This window comes from Archocentrus centrarchus, chromosome 23 (genome assembly GCF_007364275.1).
Source record: "Archocentrus centrarchus isolate MPI-CPG fArcCen1 chromosome 23, fArcCen1, whole genome shotgun sequence".
In the NCBI taxonomy this organism is placed as follows: domain Eukaryota; kingdom Metazoa; phylum Chordata; class Actinopteri; order Cichliformes; family Cichlidae; genus Archocentrus; species Archocentrus centrarchus.
Genome location: NC_044368.1, coordinates 20,709,101 through 20,728,666, shown reverse-complemented (window position 1 = coordinate 20,728,666; position 19,566 = coordinate 20,709,101). Strand labels below are relative to the sequence as shown.

General features: G+C 40.4%; 1 protein-coding gene across 3 annotated transcripts in view; it reads left to right on the top strand.

Annotated features, from left to right (window-relative positions):
* Positions 1-19,566, top strand: part of kcnc2 (potassium voltage-gated channel, Shaw-related subfamily, member 2) — a 113,665-nt gene that overhangs the window by 81,023 nt on the left and 13,076 nt on the right. For all 3 annotated transcript variants that reach the window (XM_030720481.1, XM_030720479.1, XM_030720482.1), the window contains exon 2: positions 16,968-17,901. In XM_030720481.1, coding sequence (XP_030576341.1) covers positions 16,968-17,901 — 934 coding nt within the window. The remainder of the gene's footprint in view (positions 1-16,967; positions 17,902-19,566) is intronic.

Here is a 19,566-nt window from a genome sequence, read left to right as displayed (position 1 = left end):
TCACCTAGGATCGCACCCTGGCGCGTGATCGCTGTGTGGAGGACTGTTACGTCTGCTGGGTCCACGGTTTGGCCAGATTGTTCTGTCATGATGGCCGGCAGAAAACGGACCCAGACGCAGAGGCAACAGTGAACGGTACAGAGTCTTTAATAGAAAATAATACTGACAGGGACAAGAGGGGTTAGTGAGGGCTTTCTGGCAAGTACGGAGAATTGGGCTCTCAACCTTAACGGTCAGGTCGGGGATGAGGCTGGCGAGTGAGTCAGGGCGAGGTGGTCCGAGGGGCAGGCAGGCAGGGGAAGACAGGAGGAGCTGGACCGGGTGAAGGGGTTCCGGTGTGGTGGTGAAAACGTCGATCACAGGTAGGAATCCAGAGCCGGGAAGCGAGGGCTGGTTCACTCGGGAGGATCACTAAACGGGAGGAAGGCAAGGCTGGTAAGTTCAAGTACACAACTTTAACTAGGTTTATCTTGTGTAGCCGGATTACTACCACGAAGAGCAGAACAACAATCTGGCGATGAGTCAGCGTCTCAGCCCCTCCTATATACTCCTAACCTTGATGAGTAACCGGGAACAGCTGCCTTCCCCAATGAACCACCTGGAAGACAGAAAACACTCCCAACAACATGGCCCGCCCCGACTCATGACAGCTAATGTATTGCTGTACTGACACTTATGCAAATGCAGAGTGCATTAAGATTTTCTAATTTTGAAATCAAACAGAATTTATCAATAATTGGGGTGATTTTGGGGTGCTGAATCCAAATATGGTGATTAAAATTCAATCATCTAAAGTTTAATTGCCAATATTGAGGAGAAACAATGCCAGAAATTTGCAATTTCTTATAGTGACTGCTTTGATCTCAGTAGATAAAAACAAAGTTTTAGTGCTACATCAAGTGATGGAATAGTGTGTTTTGGGGGCAGTCCAAAGTGCTGCCAAGCTTAAACCTGGGATCTTTGATGGACCCCAAGTCCGTGAGCTTATTAGAGACAAAGTCTTTTCATCTAAGCTCAGACCCCTTGAACTAAGAGCATGGGAATCATTTGTTCAAGTGGTGCAGAATTTCTTGGGCAACCACAAAGTCACAAACTATGAAGAACTGGTTAACAACATGCCTTTATCATTCAAGTGCATGGGTTCCAGAATGTCACTTCAGATTCACTTCCTTCACTCTCATCTTGACTTCTTTCCACCCAGTTTGGGTGATGTGAGAGATGAGAATGGCGAAAGGTTCCATCAAGATATCTCTGAGATGGAGACCGGGTACCAGGGGCGCTATAATGCAAACATGATGGGTAACTACTGCTGGTTTCTGGAGGGTGAAACTTCTGTGAAGCACAAGTGTTTGTCACACTTTTGAACAGTTTAGGCAGACTAATTGTGGACTGTATTAGTTTGAGATTCCTCATATGATTGATTTTGGTATCTGTGTCTTTTTCTTTTTGGCCTTTTCGGCTTTATTTGATAGTTTTCCAGTGGAGCTAGACAGGAAGGTGGGGAGGAGAAACAGGGGAAGACACGCAGCAAATGGCGACAGGCCGGGAGTCGAGCCGGCACCGGCTGCACAGCCAAGCAGCATACATGGTCACCTGCTCACACCCTGAGCTATCCTGGCGCCCCATCTGTGTCTTTTTTTGACCAGTTGTATGTTCATGGTATACTACAGGTGGCTACATTAAAGGCCTGGAATAGCATATATAAGGAGGAAACAGCATTTAGTTATGTCCATTGTTTGAAAACTTCAGCAGTTATTGACTGCAAAGGATTTAAAATATTAGTTTGTCTGGTTGCTTTTGAGCCTCTGATAATGAGAGACTACATATAAAAATATTGAATTAAAGCTGAAAGTTTGCAATTCAATTACACCTTGATTGTGTGATTTAAAATCCACTTTGGTGGACTTTCAACAGACAAAATTATACAAAAATATGTCATTGTCCAAAAACCTGTGGACTTATCTGTATCCATTTTTTTTGGTCCACCTTTTAATTACTACAATTCTTTAAATGGAAATGTTACTTCAGTTTAGCTTATGTTGTTTCAGCCTTACACATCAGATGGTTTGTTACACGGAGCCACGAAACTGCTTTAAAAAGGTTATGCCCTAAAAAATACTAGGCAGGTGATTGGGAGTAGTTACTTTTCACAGTTCTGAGAAGTCGATGTAGATGGCTATTCTGTTGGTTCAGAAAATTTACATGTAAAAGGCACTAGCAGGCAGCCATTTTCCAAAAAACACAACCACTGTTGTGACCCTGTTGTTCAGTAGTTCTCACAAGATGCTGACTGGTTTGAACTAAATGTTTGGTTTGACTGCAAACACAAAGCTTGAAGCCTATCAAGATTATTTATCTCAAATGTTCATACAGTATGTTTACAGAAGCTTGCAGAAAAAACAGACTGAAACATGAAATGAATGGTTGTTTGTATTGTACGATATACAAACCATGTGAGCATAAGTTAGCTGATTATTAATGAGCTCTTGTGCTCATAGAAGCTGAACTAAATCCCTTTAAATTCTAAAATTTATAGCATCAGAGTGCCTTTTTTTGACCCCTTTGAATCTAACCAAATGAAGTTGACAGAGGCTGGAAGGGATTAATTTGCCTCTACTTCAGCTCCCACCCTTCCCTCCAACACTGACTTCATCGACTTAAAATGACAATGAATTATTCAAATTAGACTGCCTGGAAAAATTTTGATAGGCTATTTTTAGCCCCAACAACTGGCTGCTTGCCAAAAGCTATGGATTTAGAAGGGTTCCCCCAGTGAGCTGGCTGTCATGTCACAGTGAGCCGTATAATGAGGACAGGGAGGAAGTATATGTGAGCAGGGGAGCTAATGACAGAGAGAACAAGGGAAACAGCACATCATCGTGTAGTATGGAAATAGATTGTTCTGTGTTTTTGGTTAGGAGTGTGGGATCGGAGTTTGCTTGCTTACATCTGTCCTTGTTGATTCTCAGTTAGTGCTGAAAACAGTTTACTGAAACCCATCTTTTAGGTTGAGTGAGTGACAGCAAATCATGTTGTTTTGTCATCAGGCTGCACTAAAAACAACAAAAGCAAGTTCATCTTTTCTTTTTTTTTTTATTATTCCGAATCTGAGACAGGAAGTGGCAGTGAGAGGGGAAACCCTGTTCTCTGCTGAAGAGCACAACCATTTATTTTCCCCTCTGCTCCATCCTCCACCTCCCATCCTCACCCCACATCTCTCTTTCTCTCTCCATACTTGCGATTCAACATCTTGAACTGTGAAAAAAAAAGAGAGGAAAAAAAATGGAAAAGGTGCCGTTACCATGGTGGCAGCTGATGTGCAGCCCTGTGTATGACAAAAGCATGCGTTTTGGGGCGACTTCACTGTAATGTAGAACAATTCATTAGTAGCCTCCTATTCTTCCTCTGATGTTCCCCTGGGACTCATCACTGTTCTCCCAGCCACTTGCTTTATATTTATCCTGCTTTACTTAATAAAAGAAATTTCCAGCCTTGTGTCTATAGAATACGGCTGAGATGGAAATCAGTTACTTGGAGTTTTAATTATGTATGTGCTACAATGATTTTTAAACGGGCCGTTCAGTTAACTACACAGTTTAGAAGTTGATCTAACCACTGTTTGATCTGTTGCGATATGACAGATCTCACAAATATAGACATCATTTTTGTTTCCCAGCATGCACCATCCTCCTCCTACAGGCTGGCTCAGTTATCACACAGCATGTCTAAGCAGATATACTAACTGTGTGCACACCAAATGGCTTGGACTCCTAAGAAGGCAGTCATCAAAAGGTTCTCAAGCCCCACAGGTCCCATCATTTCTGCACACAAGCTTTACTCAAACCTACAGAACTTTAGCTTAATGGGTTTCAAGATTTCAAAAGCTGTAATACACTATGTGTGGCATGCATAGCAATGCCAGTTTTCTATACTCTTTCCCTGTCTACTCAGTTCACTCAGTTTTCAGTGTTGGTACTTAGTAGACTGACTACCCAGCGTAGATGGCAATCTGTGCAGCATTTGAAAAGAGCATAAGTAAACAAAGGCGATTGTCAGCCACTTCTCCTTCCTTCATACTTCAAAGGTCAAACAAGTGAATAAGAACTTCATCTGGATTGGGCACATCCTAAAAATACCAGCTATATTTAAACTATTTATTGACTTGATGTTCCAGTTCATGTTAGTTTTAACATGAATAGAAAAAGAGCTCAAATGGAGTCTGATGTCTGGATTCACAGTGTAGCAAAGGATATGTTATTGTCTTGTCAAAACCAGACATTAACTAGCGCTGTATGCATTAGTTACTTTGGGGACTTAAACCTATGTACAAGTGCTGGTCATAAAATTAGAATATCATGAAAAAGTTGATTTATTTCAGTAATTCCATTCAAAAAGTGAAACTTGTATATTATATCCATTCATTACGCACAGACTTATGTATTTCAAATGTTTATTTCTTTTAATTTTGATGATTATAACTGACAACTAATGAAAACACCAATTTCAGTATCTCAGAAAATTAGAATATCGTGAAAAGGTTCAATATTGAAGACACCTGGTGCCACACTCTAATCAGCTAATTAACCCAAAACACCTGCAAAGGCCTTTAAATGGTCTCTCAGTCTAGTTCTGTAGGCTACACAATCATGGGGAAGACTGCTGACTTGACAGTTGTCCAAAAGATGACCTTTGACACCTTGCACAAGGAGGGCAAGACACAAAAGGTCATTGCTAAAGAGGCTGGCTGTTCACAGAGCTCTGTGCCCATCACATTAATACAGAGGCAAAGGGAAGGAAAATATGTGATAACCTCACCCTGGAGAGGATTGTGAAATAAAACCCATTCAAAAATGTGAGAGAGATTCACAAAGAGTGGACTGCAGCTGGAGTCAGTGCAGACATGGGTTTCAGCTGCCGCAGTCCTTATGTCAAGCCACTCTTGAACAAGAGACGGCGTCAGAAGCTTCTCACCTGGGCTAAAGACAAAAAGGACTGGACTGCTGCTGAGTGCTCCAAAGTTATGTTCTCTGATTAAAGTAAATTTTGTATTTCCTTTGGAAATCAAGGTCCCAGAGTCTGGAGGAAGAGAGGAGAGGCACAGAATCCAGGTTGCTTGAGGTCCAGTGTAAAGTTTCCACAGTCAGTGATGGTTTGGGGTGCCATGTCATCTGCTGGTGTTGGTCCACTGTGTTTTCTGAGGTCCAAGGTCAACGCACCTGTCTACCAGGAAGTTTTAGAGCACTTCATGCTTCCTGCTGCTGACCAACTTTATGGAGATGCAGATTTTATTTTCCAACAGGACTTGACACCTGCACACAGTGCCAAAGCTACCAGTACCTGCTTTAAGGACCACGGTATCCCTGCTCTTAATTAGCCAGCAAACTTGCCTGACCTTAACCCCATAGAAAATCTATGGGCTATTGTGAAGAGGATGATGCGATATGCCAGACCCAACAATTTAGAAGAGCTGAAGGCCACTATCAGAGCAACCTGGGCTCTGATAACACCTGAACAGTGCCACAGACTGATCGACTCCATGCCATGCTGCATTGCTGCAGTAATCCAGGCAAAAGGAGCCCCAACTGAGTATTGAGTGCTGTACATGCTCATACTTTTCATGTTCATACTTTTCAGTTGGCCAACATTTCTAAAAATCCTTGTTTGTATTGGTCTTAAGTAATATTCTAATTTTCTGAGATACTGAATTTGGGGTTTTCATTAGTTGCCAGTTATAATCATCAAAATTAGTGATGATGATGATGATAACAACAATAATTGTTTTTTGTTTGTTCTGATAATGGATAAAGTACAACTAGCTCTTAAGGGGTGTCCATACAGGACGCGACTAACAGCAACATGGTGACCACAGACCATAAATCAGTGATGTTCAGTGACTTCACATGATGATGGGCAAAATATCCGCTGACCATGTAAATCCCAGTTAAACTAAACTGACAAAGGCACCCTTTGTCAGTTTAGTAGTGAATAGTAGATGGAAAATAGGGGGAGACAAACAGCAAAGGGCCGCAGGTTAGACTTGCACCCACTGCATTTTTGTTAGAAGGCATATGGGCACCTGCTCAACTAGTGAGCTAAACTCACACCTAAAGAGGTGCTGTTTTTTTAAGTAGCTGATAATTTCAAATATAACATTTATATCAGCTCAATAAAGCTCAGTAAAAAACATACTTTGCATGCAGTTTGTCGCACAGTGTGTCTGCGAGCTAAAGGCACAACTGCAGTACTTCCCAGAGAGAGAAAAGAATGACATCACTCACAGATGAAGAAAGATGTAAGAGAGAGGGAAGGAGAGGAAGAAGAGAGGTTATATTCAAAGGTAAGGACTGCTCAGTGGCATTTGATAAACTGGAAATTTAAAGATTACATGTAATGTATTCATTTTTAAAATCAGATATCGGATTTGTATGTGATGTGAAGTTGTGTTTTTTTTTAATAATCTGAAACGTCCTGCAAAACAAGCTGAGGTATGCTAACTTTGTGTTATTCCAAAGCAGTTTCGGGCACGATAAACAGCTGGCTATACTGGGCTGAATGTGCAGTAAAGCTCTGTGTTGGACTGGTGCACAGCTGCTATGGTGTTCATGGTCATAGGTACAGGTTTTCAGATCTGGAGAAGGATAATGGTCCAGTTCTTCAAGCTCAGAGAGCTGAACATGACAGAATTATGTCAGTATAAAATGTTTTAGTAAAATTAGAATATCATTTGGAATCAGTTTTATTCTGTCTCCATCCACCTGTGAAAATCTCTAATCTGGTGGGATCGCAGTTTTCCAAAAGTCATAAACAGTTCGCCGTGGAATCGATTTGAGTTTTGTTTACAATCCCCACTTTGCCAGTTACTAGGCAGCACGAAAAGAGGAAGGGAGGGAGACAGGGCTAGATACATAGAGAGAGATGCTCCTGTCATTATGTAGGTGATCAGTGTCGCTCCCTGGTGTGTTGTCAGAAGAGTGGGTTGTAGTGATGTGAAAGCAAGGAGGGGGAGTTGCTTTGAAGAGACACAACACTGCTGAGTGACAGACACAGAGCAGCAGACAGAAGGATATCTCTGCCCAGGGGTCTCTGTTTCCAGCTGGATCTGAGCTCAGTGTCTGAAGGAGAGAAAGACAGAAACAGAATGAGGTCAGCTTTGGATGTCTGCACTCTTATCTCTGCATATAGATCTAGCTACAGTAATTTACTCTTATACCTACAGTATAGCAGCATATTTACATTTATTTTACTGAGAAACCAAAAGAAAAAACAAACCCAGATGCAGTTATAATTTGTTGAACGCTACAGGTACTAACAGATACTCATCCAGTCCATGTCCATGAGTATGAATTTAAAAGAATTATTTAAAAAATAGAAACCTTCTGTAATGAAGGAATAGACTAAAAAAACTACTCGAGAAATGAAGACAGGCTGAGGACAGAGGCAGGGGAAAAAGTGAGTAAACTGGCTGAAGGTGGATGTACCCTCCAAACAGCATTACAGCACATGCATGCTGCCTTTGCATACTGAAGAGTTACAGCTGTGTCCATGTGGACGTGCAGGTTAACCTGTCTGCAGTGTGTGTGTGTGTGTGTGTGTGTGTGTGTGTGTGTAGTGGAAAAGCCGTAAATCCAAACTGAAGTTATAACCAGGCAATCAGAAGAGAAACAGAAGGTAGATCACATACAGGCTCAAACCCCTAAACCCCACAGGTTTAATTATGTCAGTGTGCAGACGTGTGTGCAAGTATGTGTGTGTGTGTCTGCGTGTGTGTGCATGTGTTTGTCATCCTCTCAGACTTCGGGGTCCCCTTAGCTTGATGATGTCATAACAGCTTTACAGGGGACTTTACCACCACAGTAGTGGATGGTGGTCTTAGGCCAGGAACCAAACACACAGCGTCCACTCATAGTGTCAGATAGATGGTGGCAGTCCCAAGGAGGTGAGGACAGCAAGTGTTCTGATTGGCCAAACCAGCAGGGCGGTTTCTGAAACAGAGCATGAGCAGAGTGGTGGGCTTTTTGGGTTTGTGCATGTGTATGTGTGGGGGTCCTTCATTGGGAGGCCGCCAAGGTTTGTCCATCCAACATGCTGCCTTGCCAATGTACAGAAAAATGTATGATCCATTAGGGTCGTTCTGTTTTTAGTTTCTGAGTGAGACTCAGAGCTATCAGGATTTACCAGAGAATATTTCAATCCTAGGGTTTAAAGACTCGCAGGTCTGAGTCACAACATAATTGTAAATCACTTTCCAGCTTGGCAGCTAATTGTAATGTAACTCTCCATAACAGTTCAACAGTACTAAAACCTCACACACATTACACTCTTCTCAGTGTAGAGGATGCAGTTTTTCTGTATGGAATGTAATTTCCTGTTATGCTAAAGCTCTACAGGGCTACAAATGGAAACACCTCACCCGGCTGGGGCAAATGTCTACACAGTTATGCATGGGTGGAGATGGTAAATCAAACTTAGCTCTAAATGTTTTCCTGATCCACTGATTTAAGTGGAGTTTAATTTAAGACTGACTGTGTACTGCAGTCCTTAAAAGACAGGAGGGGAAAACTATAGAAAAGAAAAAAGAAAGCACAGCAAATGTGATGTTCAACCCATCTAGAGAAAGGCTGGAGACTTCTTGTCTAAATCAGGATGAAGCTGGAGCTTCATTAAGCTGGTCAACTCAGAGTTTTTGGTGGCAATAAAAGGATTTGGCCTTAACGAGTTCATGTATCAACTCTAGCTGCAAAGTTCAGACAGCTATTGTGGAGCAAAACATATTTACAAAAAGTTAATGTCACTTTAAGTAAATGCTTTATATGCAATATTTTCACTGCTTAACATGCTGTCAGACAGCCCTTTCTGATGAGGAACTGACAGTATTATATTGATCTATACTGTCTTTAAAGCAGCCAGATGTTGTTGACCAAAACAGTATTTCTACCATGCAGATGGGATTGTCATTGGTTTTTTTAAGTGTTACTTTAGTGTTGCCTTTATTAATTATTTGTGTACTACTAATAAGTGTTATATATGGGGAGTTAAGCAAAGCATTAGCACAAGATTAGTGTACATCACAGTGTAGGAGGACCTGCACATGTTAAGATTGTGTGTGCACACACCAGTGATTTCTATTTGAATTTGTCTTCTGAGGAAAAATTGCTGTCAAATTCAAATACTGCATAAACTGATTTTTTTTAATGTATCAGTCACATTTGATTAATCACTGATCAGTGGCAGACCTTTAACCTGCAAACCACAAATTTTTCTTTTCCATTGGTGTTGGATGGGACATCCATCATGGTGCATCACTTACCAGGCCAAGTGGCAGATGTAATTTGCTGTTTCAAGCTGTTTGATCTGGCATTTTCCTCGTGTCCCCTTCTCCTGGCTGTGGACAGGCAGAGTTTCAGAGAGTGGCAGAAAATAGTGAAAAATGATGTGATTATGAGGATGGCCTCCATGCTTCAAGACTGACGGCTATCATACCCCATCAGGGTTTAAAGAGGCGACGGGACTGCTGACGGAATCTGTTAACTAATAATGGATCACTCTGTTTGTACAGTACCTCTAACAGAGATACATGGAACAATTTTCCCATCTTTTAGAGTTACATTTCCTGCTGTTCATTATTGTTTTGAAATGGATGCCTTTTGCTGTTATTCTGCTGATAGTTTTTTGAATAACAAGGACTCCATGTTTATGACAGATTCTTTCCTGGAGGAGATGCCCAGTTCTCCCTTTGGGTGTCAAATGATATGAAAGTAATATGAAAGCATTCAGCTTGGACACAGTGTAATAACACTAAAACAGTCCTGGAGCAAAATGAAGGCCTTACCTTTTTCCAATTTACTGCAAATCATCGAGCCAGTTGCATATAGTCAGTAAGAATGATCAACTGCAATAGTTTTTTTTGTAAAGGAAGAGAAAGATATGCTTGATATTTCAGTCACGCTTAAAGCAATGCTAAAGTTTATCGCCTTGCTAGTTGCCCTTGGAGACTGGGATGCTCAGTTCAGTCTGCAGTATAAATGTCTTGGACAGAACAAACAACACACTAACAATTTTATTATTCTGAGTTTTTATTGGCAGTGTGTTAAAAATGTTGATTTGGCTTTATCATGTTTGGAGCATGAATGCATTCTATATATTTCAAGATCATGTTAAAGCCTACTAGCATAACAATTCTAGTCACTGACATTAACTGTTGGTATGCTTCTTCTGTGGGTAGAATGCATTAGACAACATTTCTAGTTCTGATTTTCATTCTTTTTCTCAAACAATGTTTCAGGAGTACAGTACTCCTTTTAAATTAATGAACAGTCCATCCATTTTCCCACCCTTATCCAATTCAGGGGGCGCACAAGAGCATAGACAGACAGCTCACATTTTCATTGATTAATTACTTTTAATTTCACATTGAAATTGATCAGCATGACAAATATATTCGCCTCTTCCTTCACACCCATGGTCTGCTATGGTTGTTATTAATCTCTGGCTCTCTTCCACAGTGTGTCTTTTGTCCTCTCTCTCTGCCCTCTGCCCCTCCCTGATCCTCGTTCTGCCAAAGTTTCTTCTTGTTAAAAGGGAGTTTTTCCTTCCCACTGTTGCCAAGTGCTTGCTCATAGAGTGTCGTTTTGAGTGTATCATTATTGTAGGGTCTCTACCTTACAATATAAAGTGCCTTGAGGTGGCTGTTTGTTGTGATTTGGTGCTATATAAATAAAATTCAATTCAATTCAATTGAATTCCTACTTACTTTGCCATGAACAAGGACTTGCCTCCTTCCTGATTTCTTTGTTTTTTAAATACACTTAAATGTTTCAGATCATCAGACAAAGTTTTAATATTAAACAAAGATAACTGTAGTTAATACAAAATGCTGTTTTTAAATTATTTGATTTATTAAGGGAAAAAGCTATCCAAACCTACCTAGTCCATTAATGCATTTTTGCTCAGCCTCTTTCTTATTGTTGAATCATGAACTCTGACCTTAAGTGAGGGAAGTGAGGCCTGCAGTTCTTTAGATGTTGTTTTGGGGTTTTCGTGACCTCCTGGACGAGTCGTCCATGCGCTCTCAGAGTAATTTTGGTAGGCCGACCACTCCCAGGAAGGTTCACCGCTGTTGTCTGCATTTGTGGATAATGGCTCTCGCTGTGCTTTACTGGAGTCCTAAAGCCTTCGAAATGGCTTTGTCACCCTTTCTTGACTGACAGATGTCAGTGACTTTGTTTCTCAGCTGTTCTTTAGAGCATGGCATGATGTGTTGCTTTTTGAGATCTTTTAGCCTGCTTCAATTTGTCAGACAGGTTCTATTTAAGTGAGTAGTTGATTCAGCAGATCTGGGTTTGGCTAGTGAAACTGAACTCAGCTTCCTAAAAAAAAAAAAAAAAAGGTTCATCACAGTTAATTCATGATTTAACAGAGGGGGGGGGGCTCCTTCTCCTGTAGGGGGCATTGGCTTGTGATCATCTGTCAAATCAGCCTCTACAATATAAACTCCTGTGTGCATGTGACTCTGTGCAGCAGAGCAGTCATACAGTACATGAAGGTCACAGGTTCTACTTCTTCAACAGCTTCTCAGCCATTATCACTGCCTCTGAAACTCTGAGAAAAGATGGCTGACAAATGGGGCTTGTCCTCTGGCTAAATTAGATCTGCATTGTTCAGAAATGGAGTGAACAGTGTGTGTGTGTGTGTGTGTGTGTGTGTGTGTGTGTGTGCCGCCTTCAAACAGTGACTTACAGAGGGATAGGACTTCTTTGGCATGCAGAGTGTGTGCTGGAAATCAGAATGTGCTTTTGAAATCACATGGTAAGTTAGCACATTTGCATTTTTAATACCTACCATAAATAACCTTGTGAGGCTGTGTGAATAAACAGGGCATCAGTGCGTACACCAGCATGTTAGTGTAATGTGGGTGTGGGTTTGTGCTCAGCTGGTGTAATGTGACATGATTCAGCTGTTACAGGCTGGTGTACACTATATCCTTTCTTTACAGACGTGAACACATCAAAATTACATCCCAGCATGAGACAGAACTAGTCATTAGTTGGCACAGCATCCAGGCAGCCAAAGGAAACAGCTCAGGCAGTCCTGCTGCTCGTTTCAGCCGATGTCATGATAAGGGAAGGACAGAGATAAAGACAGAAGAGAAGCAAGGTGAAATAAAGAAGTCAAAAACGAGGCACAGGAGAATTTTTGGATTATGGATTTTTCTGTTTAATGTACAACAAAGAGGAAAAACACTTATGAAAATTAATAAATAGGTCTTTCTTGTGCTTCTAAATGACCCATGCAAACAGGACTTATGGTGGCACCCTGTGGTGTCTGGCACCAGGATGTTGGCAGAGGATTCTTTAGGTCCTGTGAGTTAACTTGTCAGAGCACATATCACATATGCTCAGTCGGATTAAGATCTGGAGAGTTTCAAGGTAGGGTCAGCACCTTGCAGTCTTTGTTGCAGGTACAGGCTGCTACCATGGAGGAGTATGCTTGGTGTGCATCAGAGCATCATTTTCTGGCAGGGTTCTAAGTCAGAATAATATCCACTTGAAAAACAGTAGTCAAAGTTTCCTAGCAGTACATTGCATAGTAACAAGATGATGAATGTTTGTCACATCACCTGTCACCCCTCACCTTAGTAGTTGTTCAGCTCTCGAAAGCTACGTTTACATTCTACATTAAGACCAATGCAGGACTTGAAAACATCTGACTTTCTTCTTGAAAAAGTGTCATGGAAGTGTTAAATCTTTACATTTGGCATTTTAGAATCCTTCAGACTTCAGCTTGGATATTTTAATCCCCCCCCAATCCTCTTTTTTTTTTTTAAAAAAACACACACACCTTAAACAATACTACAGTTTCAGTTAGTTGGAACATTATAGGCCATAAATACTTGAAAGCTGCTTTCACTTTTTTGGGCAGAATTTAATTTACTTTTTGTGGCAGGTAACAGCAGTTGGTTTCAGCCGGTGTGATTTTGATGATTTGCTGGATTTTATAGCAAAAGCAGAGAAAAAGTTACATCCTGTATGCTGTACTGTGAAGATGTACTGTGTAAGTTTAGAAGTGACATCCCACTGCAGTAACAGCCTCTTTTGTTTACCTCCGCCTACAGCTTGGATCAGTTTGTAGTAGAGGGAAAAAAACACATTTTTATATTATCCTTACAGCAACCACTACATTCCAAAATACAATGCAGGCATATATGTCAGAGGTGGGAACAGAACAGCCTTCTTATATTGCTTTTGTCAAACATTGTATGACTACTTCTGCAGATTCTCTCTCTCTCTCTCTTGCTCAGCTGCTCAACCCACAAATGCAATATCCTTAACAAATTTCACACCATTTAAGGGGAAATGAACATTCTTTCCACCCGAATAACATTTATTACCAAGAAGCATTTTTACAAAGAAGAAATAATAAACCAAACACACATTTCCTTTCTTTCTGTGCAATTTTTAAATTAATTTATTCATTAGTTTTAATCAGAATATAGCATCAAGTCAATTAAACTTCAGGTGTGAACGTCTCTGACCAAACAATCTGAAACAGACTTCATGAGGGTGGCCTGAGGGCCCGACGTCCTCTGGTGGGCCCTGCCCTGCACCACGGACCCCAATTGGCATTTGCCATAGAATGCCAGAATTGGCAGGTCCACCACTGGTGCATTCCAACAGTTCCCTACTCTCATCTCGTGTCCACTTGTGCCATATCCTTGTTCCAGTAGCCAACTTAATTGTCAGTATGTCCTGGTTCCTCAACACCTGACGCAGACTTCGTTAATCCTGCACCGTCCGAGCCAGTATGGCTTCAGTTATACATCTCTCACTCATATTCCAATGTAGGCTTGCGTAGCATTGGGGGGACTAGTGAGCCATGAATCCTACCGGATGCGTGATCTGGCCCAACCCTCGACCTATTGTTCCAAAGATGGTAATGTTGCCAGTACACTATCTAAACATTTATTTTTATTTTTTTGAGATTATTGACTGACTTGTGGATGCATGTAGATGGTGTTTAGTGATAATGAGTTACCCACACAAACTGACGGTATCATTTTGGAATCTGCTGCAGCTCTAAAACTGTCATTGAAAAACTATGAACACAAACACTTGTAGGGTAATAAAGATACATAAAGAAAAGCAGTCGAGTGAATGCACACACACAGTTCAGGATCACAGTAACCCAAATAGTGGCAATGATATTTTGAGAGCGCATGAGTCATGCATTCCAAAAGCAAGGCAGAGTGTGAAACGACTTCTTTAGAGCTCAGTAGGTAGAACGCACCAGTCGAGGGATTGTGGGAGGATGGTGAAGAAGGAGCATAGTAGGCTCTGTGTGTGTGTGTGTGTGTGTGTGTGTGTGTGTGTGTGTGTGTGTGTGTGTGTGTGTGTGTGTGTGTGTGTGTGTGTGTGTGTGTGTGTGTGTGTGTGTGCATATCTGCTCCATCTAGCTCTTGGAGAAAGCTCTGCATGTTTGCAAAATTAAGCAGCCCTTCTTCCACAGCAGCCACGTCACAGGTGTTTCAATTAATACTTTGCAAAAGATGTCCAAAGCACGAGGTCTGCTAAAAAAAAAAAAAAAAAAGCTTGGTAAATTCTGCAAGTGAATTGCTTTGTTAATATGCAGACTACCTCTTAGAGCTATGTTAGCCGCTTAACAATATTTATCAACTTAACAATAATAATATTTAGCATAAACCTTTTTATTAATAATTAATAGATTGCTAAACTAATATTGTATCATCTGTTACAGAAATTCTAAATGTTATCTGTAACCACTTTTTCCTTGCTTTCCTATTTTTACAATAAAATTTTAACCTTTTCTATCTGCTTTGACACTTAAACCCAGTTAATATTTAGCAGCTTAATTAAATGATCATTTTTCTGCATTTAATCACTAGTAACTATGTCAGTTAATGTTAATATACTGTAGGAGCTAACAAAAAAACACTCCTCCACTGAGGCAGCTCACTCTCTGCTCAGTATTCATTTTTAAGGGAATAGTTTTGTATTTTGTATTCATTTTGTTTTTTTGTTCTTTTTTAAACATTCTTTAAGAAGTTTGTAGTGCACAAAAGTCAGATAAGAACAGCATGATTTACTTTGAGCACACAAATATTATATAGGAGTAGGTAATGTATAATAAGAATTGATTTGTAAATAACTGGACGTGAGCTTATTATATATTATACCGCATTATATTTCTAACTAACCGGGCAGCTCATTCTCTTTCTCTTGTCAGTAGCTTCTTTAAAGTTGGAACAAATTTTTTGATATTTAGAATCTCCACATACCGTTATCACTTACTAAATGTTGCCAATACAAACAAAGGCAGCAGAATTTATGAACATTTGACCTCATGACAGTTTGACCTTATTTGACCTTGAAGAAGAGGTCAGAGGTCAAAAGTAACGTGATATTTATAATCCCCTAAAATCATTCCGTACAGTCCTATATGTTATCAGTGCAAACACTGTCAGTAAGATCCATAGTTTTAAATATCTCGACTGTATATAGCATTATTATCACTTTGAACTTCAGATGTTTCTATTGACCTTGAGGAAAAGGTCAAAGGTCAAATTTCATTAACAATATACACTACACTTGTAAAAATCCTGTAAGGCTTTTTGTCAATTTTTGACCAATAAATCATTAAGTTGACCTCGAACACTCTGGTGGATTTAAGCCAAAATTTAATGAATTAACATGACCCCACTCTACACCCCTACAAAGTTTTATTCAAAACTTTTTGAGCTATCATGTTTACAGACAGAATGTCATGCACGGAAACGCTAACCCAAGACGACCTTTAGGTATTGCTGTCTCTGCCTGACTTTGCCTTTGGACTCCAGACACTCAATAAAAGACTGCTTTTCATCTGTGATCAATTTAACATTGTGGCACCTTTCAAATGTCTTGTAGTGAGATCTAAGAGGTCACAGATGACAAAATGATAACAACAAATGATTTAGAGATCTTAGATTTAACCTTCACCACTGCGTAACACATTGAGTTTTAATGCAGTCAAATATGTCACCAGCGAATTAATTAAGAACTAGGTGCAGATTAATATATTATAGCATATTTACTATTGGCCTTTGACATGATAATACAGTCTTTGACAGAGTCTGTCCCAGTTTTCCTGGGACACGTCTTACTCCAAAGACCAGTTGTTTAGCATAAACGTGACGTATGTGGCAGAAGTAGATGGTCAATCTTTATTCAAGATTATCTTTATTAAGAAGATAAAACTATTAGTAACATTTTGGTAGCAGACTACATTTACCAATGTGGTACAGATCTACTGATCTGTTAGACATCAGTCGTAAAACATATGTATGTGAATGTATTGGTATAAATATTGCAGTGCCAGGTTAGTTTTAATACAGTTCTCCTACACCACATTCAATTTGCCTTTTTAATTTAAGCCCTAGGCTATTGACTATAGACTCATATAGTAACAGCAGCAAAACTGAAATGTCACAATGAAGCAGTTTTTTTTTTTTTTTTTTTTGGGGGGGGGGGGGGGGGGGGGGGGGACTCAATATGCAAAGCCAGATTAAGAGATTTACATAAACGCCCAAAGTGAAAATGCAAAAAATTTTTTTTTTTCCCCTTCTTCACTGATTTTGAGGTCTATGTTCTTTTCTTGCTTTACCATCAACCGCTCTGCATACCAACAACCTTAAATTAATTTTGACTGCATCTGCATTCCCATGTTAGCCTTCCACAGGAGTGCAGGGAAGTGTGTGTTTGTTAGCTTGCTCCTCTCTTTAGTCAATTCAAAGTGATGCAAATTTAATAAATGTGGCCTAGTTCATCCCTGTCTCATGAGAAAATTAATTGAATGATTTTGATGTTTAGTAGATCTTAGACCATTATAGGATGTCATGTTTAAAATAATATGAAATGTAATAGATGGATTGGCCGTAATATGTTTTTTCTCTTTTTTCTTCTCCTTTCTTTTAGTTTATTGCCTTTGTATCTTTGTTCTTCATCCTGGTCTCCATTACGACCTTCTGCTTGGAGACTCATGAGGCTTTCAACAAAATCATCAACAAGACGGAGTTGATGCGGAACAGCAGCGTGCCTGACTCAGGTCCACAGTATGAGATTGAAACTGACCCTGCTCTTACATATGTGGAAGGAGTTTGTGTCTTCTGGTTCACCATTGAGTTCCTGGTGCGTGTGACCTTCTGCCCGGTCAAGTTGGAATTTTTTAAGAGCCTTCTCAACATCATCGACTTCGTGGCTATCTTGCCTTTCTACTTGGAAGTAGGGCTGAGTGGCCTTTCTTCAAAGGCTGCAAAGGATGTGTTGGGTTTCCTCAGGGTGGTTCGTTTTGTTCGTATTCTGCGTATCTTCAAGCTAACACGACATTTTGTGGGGCTTAGGGTACTGGGCCACACATTACGGGCTAGCACCAATGAATTCCTGCTGCTCATCATCTTCCTGGCATTGGGAGTGTTAATTTTTGCCACCATGATATACTATGCCGAAAGAATCGGCGCCAAGCCCAATGATCCCACGGCTGCCCTCCACACCAAGTTCAAGAACATCCCCATTGGCTTCTGGTGGGCTGTGGTAACCATGACTACACTGGGATATGGTGATATGTATCCAGAGACCTGGTCAGGCATGGTTGTGGGTGCGTTATGTGCTTTAGCTGGTGTGCTCACAATAGCCATGCCTGTGCCTGTTATTGTCAATAACTTTGGGATGTACTATTCTCTGGCTATGGCCAAGCAGAAGTTACCCAAAAAGAGGAAGAAACATATCCCTCAAACAGTGCAGGGGGGGTCCCCCATCTACTGCAAAGCTGATCTCAACACCACCTGCAACAGCACTCAAGGTGACCTGTGCCACGTCAAAGGGAGCAGGGTACTAGAACGCAACCGTTCAGGTAAGACCATATGTTCAGACTAAGGCCATATGGAAGACAGAACTAGGAGAGGCTTTTCCTCAGCAGTTAATTCAGATTACTCTGAAGGGTTGTTTATGTAGTGACAGTGAAGAGAATCCATAAGGGACTTCATCTCAGTTAGAAAGCAGTGGCCATCTGACAGATTCCCCAACACTAGAAAATGATTTCCCCTTATGACCCATATGCACCATAGCAGCTCCCTCACAGAAGAGTTTTTTTTTATAGTCTTCATTTGTGGGAAGCAATGCAAAAGAAACAGAGTGGGAGATTGCTGCTCAGGCTGATAAGTATTCAGACTCCTTGTGTCCAAGTGTTTCTTCCCGTAAGGATTGCTCATTTGGTGTTCAGACCGTAGGTGGCTGCTTTTCCCTCTAGGACCGTATCAGTAATTGACTCTGACACATCTGATCTTGATGGAAATTAATGTTGAACTCTGTATACTCACTTTCTTTGAATTCTAGTGTAGACATTCCTGAGGGTAGGTGCTCCTTAGAGTCTGTTTATTAAGCCCCTGAAACTTGCATTCAATAAGCATAGAACAATTCATGATTCATTGACTGGATGCACAAACTGAATCCATCTGGTGTAGTCGCTTGTGTGATTTTGTCAGAGGTCATTTAAAATTTAAGCCTGAAACTTTACCTCCTCTCCTGTTTCCTTTAGATTATTGCATGCTTTATCTTTATCTTCACACAGACACACACACACACACACACACATATATATAAAACAATGAGATCCTTGTTTTAAAAGATGTAAGATGGAAAGATAAATATCTAAAATGGCAAAAGTATTTTCAAACATCTTACAGAGCCAGCATTTGCTGGAAACAGCTAACATTTTCAGGGTGCTCTCAAAGAAATATATAGAAATGAACACAATTTTTTAACACTGCATTACATCATAGTAGCACATAATGAGTTTTCACACAAAGCTGCAAGCTTCTCCCAGTTGTCTTGCTATCAGAGTGACAAGTCTAGCCCAAGGGGGATATAGGGTGAAACAGGTGGCCTAAATTTAATTGCTTTGATAGTTTTTAGGTCTAAGTCATCACTGGTGATGATGCTGACCCCAACCATGCTACCAGAATATATTTTTGTTCTCTTGTTTTGTTCTTTGTTTATTTTGCAGCACATCATTTTTTTTTCACAAGTCACTTCATAAGGTTTTGTAAATTTTTTATAGTTCTATACACCACTACAATGGATTTTAACTCAAGCAATCAATATGTGATTGAAGTGCAGAGTTTCAGCTTTAAATCAAGTGGTTTTACAATAAGTTTGCATTAAGTGGAAGAAGATGGACGGATGGATGGGTGGATGGGTGGATGGATGGACGACCGGACGGACGGACGGACAGACAGATGGATGTAATTACAGCTATAGTTCCCATATTCAGCCTGATGATGGCCTCCTTCACTTGCACTTTGGATCAGATATTGAGAATTCAAATCACTAGCTACCACCTTGACATATTTTAGCTGTTTAATTTCTCATAGAATAACAAGGGAACAGGCCTCACCTGTCCATGAAACTACCTGTCAGTCAATTTTCTGGTTACTTTTGAGCCTCTGAAAATAGAAAAATGGCTGTAATTCTTGAACAGTTAATGCAATACTTTTGCTTCACCCCTTGAGTTAAAGCG